The 4,640-nt window shown below is 46.1% G+C and overlaps 1 protein-coding gene across 3 annotated transcripts in view; it reads left to right on the forward strand.

Annotated features, from left to right (window-relative positions):
• zgc:112980 (uncharacterized protein LOC503706 homolog) overlaps positions 1-4,434 on the forward strand; it is a 12,496-nt gene extending 8,062 nt beyond the window's left edge. For all 3 annotated transcript variants that reach the window (XM_027142696.2, XM_047802788.1, XM_027142688.2), the window contains 9 exons: positions 134-368; positions 511-593; positions 799-894; positions 979-1,059; positions 1,194-1,298; positions 2,145-2,266; positions 2,381-2,503; positions 3,165-3,213; positions 4,036-4,434. In XM_027142696.2, coding sequence (XP_026998497.2) covers positions 134-368; positions 511-593; positions 799-894; positions 979-1,059; positions 1,194-1,298; positions 2,145-2,266; positions 2,381-2,503; positions 3,165-3,213; positions 4,036-4,104 — 963 coding nt within the window. In that variant the 3' untranslated portion in view covers positions 4,105-4,434. The remainder of the gene's footprint in view (positions 1-133; positions 369-510; positions 594-798; positions 895-978; positions 1,060-1,193; positions 1,299-2,144; positions 2,267-2,380; positions 2,504-3,164; positions 3,214-4,035) is intronic.
• The last annotated feature ends 206 nt before the right edge of the window (positions 4,435-4,640 follow it).

A 4,640-nucleotide genomic window follows, 5' to 3' on the forward strand; every position in this document is an offset into this window, starting at 1 on the left:
TGTGTCTGTCTGTGTGTGTGTGTCTGTCTGTGTGTCTGTGTGTGTCTGTCTGTGTGTGTCTGTCTGTGTCTGTCTGTGTCTGTGTCTGTCTGTCTGTCTGTGTGTGTGTCTGTGTCTGTCTGTGTCTGTGTAGGTTGGTGATTATGCCGGCGCGTCCGACTCTTTGCTCAGCCCCATGTACAACTCCTCGTGCCCCGCCTCTAGGCTTAGCACTGCCCAGTTTTGTGCCTACCTCAGAATATTCATGTCTGGCCACGCCCCCACTGGCATACCACACCCACCTCAAGTTGAGTTCATTCCTCATGTTCAGAATGTCCACACGGTCCAGATGGATCCTTTATTAAGCAGCACATGGACACCGATTGAAGGTAATTTATTTGTCTGTAAAATAGTGTTTCAGTGCTGAAGGATCCACATGAGGTGGTTAGTGTGTGTGTGTGTGTGTGTGTGTGTGTGTGTGTGTGTGTGTGTGTGTGTGTGTGTTCTGAGCTGGTTGTTGTGTGTTTGTAGGAGGATCCAACCTTCTGAAAAGCCAAGAGGTGATAAAGTTTGCGCTTCGTGTCCTGTACTGTAACAGCGCAGTGTTTGTCCATGTGAGTAAGACCGTACGTCCAACACCATTCGTTATAAACAAACAAAACTCGGTTAGCCGCTGATATCTGAGCTGACGCCTGTGCATTAAAGCGCCGCTGCATCACACAGTCATTGAGTGTGATGGGGGGGGAGTTTAAAGCTCCGCCCTCTTATAAATATTCATATAAAGTGTTCTGGAATGTTTATTTTTTATTTGCCTTATAGGCTGAAAGCTGGATAAAAGTCCTGAAATTTGCCAACCGGTCGTCTTGTGGTCCCGAGGGCTCATGTTTACAGGAACCTGACTTCAGCTTCCTGTTTGTGAGTTACACAGAGCTGATTTGTGCGTCATGGTTGTCGTGGTAACACCAGACTGACCGTGTGTTACATGTTCTGGTGTTTTAGAGGACCAGGGTCGTCGCCTCAGGAATCCTCTGTGAGCTCCATCGTACTTCCCGGATCCAGATTCCCAAAAGCTTCCAGAAAGTGAGACTGAGATAGAGAACAGTTTGTTGTTGTGTAGTGTTGTTGTTGTGTAGTGTTGTTGTTGTGTAGTGTGTTGTAACTCTGTGTGGTTATAGTGGTGTTGATGTGTAAATAAGCTCCTCCTTCTCCTTTAGGGATATCCAGACCAGGCGCTGTTACTCTTAACCACTCAGGCTTTAGCAGAGCGTCTTCTACACACACGACTCAAACCCATCCTCTCTGTCATACTGACCTTCAAGGTAACTCCACTACTGCCTTTCTCCTGTTTGTGTGTGTGTGTGTCTGTGTGTGTGTGTCTGTGTGTGTGTGTGTGTGTCTGTGTGTGTGTGTGTCTGTGTGTGTGTGTGTCTGTGTGTGTGTGTGTCTGTCTGTGTGTGTGTGTGTCTGTCTGTGTGTGTGTGTCTGTCTGTCTGTGTGTGTGTGTGTGTCTGTCTGTGTGTGTGTCTGTCTGTGTGTGTGTCTGTCTGTGTGTGTGTCTGTCTGTGTGTGTGTGTCTGTCTGTGTGTGTGTCTGTCTGTGTGTGTGTGTGTCTGTGTGTGTGTGTGTCTGTCTGTCTGTGTGTGTGTGTGTGTCTGTCTGTGTGTGTGTCTGTCTGTGTGTGTGTGTCTGTCTGTGTGTGTGTCTGTCTGTGTGTGTGTGTGTCTGTGTGTGTGTGTGTCTGTCTGTGTGTGTGTGTGTCTGTCTGTGTGTGTGTGTGTCTGTCTGTGTGTGTGTGTGTCTGTCTGTCTGTGTGTGTGTGTCTGTCTGTGTGTGTGTGTGTGTCTGTCTGTGTGTGTGTGTGTGTCTGTCTGTGTGTGTGTGTGTGTCTGTCTGTGTGTGTGTGTGTGTCTGTCTGTGTGTGTGTGTGTGTCTGTCTGTGTGTGTGTGTGTGTCTGTCTGTGTGTTATGACGGTGTGTGTGTGTGTGTGTCTGTGTGTCTGTGTATGTTGTGATGTGTGTGTGTGTGTATGACGTGATGTTTTTGTGTGTCTCTTTCAGTCAGTCTCTCTCTCTCTCTCTCTCTGTATTTGTCTTACCAGTGTACTGTCACAGCTCCTCTTACTCTTATGCTCTGATTGTGTGTGTGTGTGTGTGTGTGTGTGTAGTCTAACCCCTGGGTGATACGCTGGCTGTTCAGCAGTCTACTGGTGAAGCCACAGATGCTTCAGGATTTGTTCCGTGTGACTCTGGAGGAACTGGTGGACGTACAGAGCAGATTCATCTTGCGGTACACGTGTTCTGCTTTAACACACTCCTTTAGTCTGTTTACATTTTAGTCACCGATAGCGATGAGGATTGTTTGATTGACAGTTTAGATTATTGTCTTAATGTCATCCTTCAGAATCCAGGACACGGCCGAGCAGTCCTTCATTGCGAGCTTCCTCTGCCTGTTCTTCCTGGAGCCCGTCGTACTTCTCCATCCTAACACTTTCCCCATCACCGATCTGTTGGCTAAGTGGAACGAGTAAGAGCTTTTTTTTGTCCTGTTATTAAATATTTACATACAGATGAGTTCCATCGACCGTCCAGTTACTGAAGGATTGTTTATTTTAAATTTATTTACTTTCTGTCTAAACAGTTGTGTCCCTGTGTGTGTGTGTGTGTGTGTCCCTGTGTGTGTGTGTGTGTCCCTGTGTGTGTGTGTGTGTCCCTGTGTGTGTGTGTGTGTCCCTGTGTGTGTGTGTGTGTCCCTGTGTGTGTGTGTGTGTCCCTGTGTGTGTGTGTGTGTCCCTGTGTGTGTGTGTGTGTCCCTGTGTGTGTGTGTGTGTCCCTGTGTGTGTGTGTGTGTCCCTGTGTGTGTGTGTGTGTCCCTGTGTGTGTGTGTGTGTCCCTGTGTGTGTGTGTGTGTGTGTCCCTGTGTGTGTGTGTGTGTGTGTCCCTGTGTGTGTGTGTGTGTGTGTGTGTGTGTCCCTGTGTGTGTGTGTGTCCCTGTGTGTGTGTGTGTCCCTGTGTGTGTGTGTGTGTCCCTGTGTGTGTGTGTGTGTCCCTCTGTGTGTGTGTGTGTCCCTCTGTGTGTGTGTGTGTGTCCCTGTGTGTGTGTGTCCCTCTGTGTGTGTGTGTGTGTGTGTGTCCCTGTGTGAGTTGTTTGTAACTGAACACATTCTCCTCACTGTGTCCTAATGCAGGTTTGAGAACCCGTGGCAGTTTCATCTCAGAAAATCGCTCGAAGCCAATGTGAGAACTCTTATTATACTGAATCCTGGTCTGTAGCATGTACACTGTGTGTGTGTGTGTGTGTGTGTGTGTGTGTGTGTGTGTGTGTGTGTGTGTGTGTACACACGATTAACGCCGCACGTATCCTGTGGTCGTTTTACGGCATCGCGTTTATACGTCCTCAAATATGAGCTTCTAGATTTGTTAATGCTTTTGAGGGTAAAATGTTCAAGATGACAACATCAGGAGGTTTTAATGGAGCTCGTGTGTGTGTGTGTGTGTGTGTGTGTGAGAAACACTAAACACTGACCACACAGACATTTGGTCTCTGATGTACCGTATAGTGGACGATACATAGTGGACAGTTGAGTAGGCGTCGCGTATAAACCAGACTTTTAATCAGACTTCCTTTTTACTCTGAAAATGTTTCTTCAGCTAAACAACAGCCTACTTCTGCTCCACAATGATGCAATAAATGTTTCCCCCAGATCATTAATTGTACTCAGGAATGTACATGAAATGTTTTTCGTGCATGAAACACTGACGGCTTTTATACACGAAACACACGATTTGTCAGTAGTTCTAATTACACAAAAGTCTGTAAGCACTCAGCACTATGCTAATGATTTATTCACTAGAAACCTACATGACCTGTGTGTTGGTGTCTCTGTAACGTTCTGGTGATCTGTAGCTACGAAGTATGAAGATGCAACTCAGTCATGTGACTGTGCTACATGCGTGGGCTGTGTGGGCGTGTGTTTATGTGCTCCAGTAAAATAGAGCAGCAGCAGTAAAGTTCATAATGGACTTAAATTTGATTGTCTTTGTTTCTCTTTTGTGTAGGTGTCGAGTCTGAGTGTGGAGAAGCAGCAAATCCTCATGCAGATGAATCAGTGGGGTCTGCATCAGTAGTGTGTGTGTGTGTGCTTGTGTGTGTCTGTGTGTGTGTGCTTGTGTGTCCGTCCGAGTGTGTGTGCTTGTGTCCGTCCGAGTGTGTGTGCTTGTGTCTGTCTGAGTGTGTGTGTGTCTGTGTGTGCGCTTGTGTCCGTCTGTGTGTGTGTGTGTGTGTGTGTGTGTGTGTGACAGTACGGTCAGTCAGAAGTGATCAGAAGTTACAGAAGTTATTAAGACAGTTATTAAGAGTTATTACAGTTTATTTTAAGACGACGTTTATGTTCCTAATGTCTGTTTGCACAGTTTATAGTTTCTGATAAAGATGTAATAAAAGTTTTGTTGAACATCGTCTGCTTCCCTAAACGTGTCTCATAGCTGCATCACTTACTTCAGATCAGATGACAGAATTAAACACAGTAAATAAGTGTAAAATACAGATGGAGATGTTTTATAAACCTTTATTACAACACACACGTTATAAATGAGCTGTGTGTGATGCTTGACATGGACATAAGTGTGTGTGTGTGTGTGTGTGATGCTTGACATGGACATAA

The sequence above is a fragment of the Tachysurus fulvidraco genome, chromosome 18, assembly GCF_022655615.1.
Source record: "Tachysurus fulvidraco isolate hzauxx_2018 chromosome 18, HZAU_PFXX_2.0, whole genome shotgun sequence".
In the NCBI taxonomy this organism is placed as follows: Eukaryota; Metazoa; Chordata; class Actinopteri; order Siluriformes; family Bagridae; genus Tachysurus; species Tachysurus fulvidraco.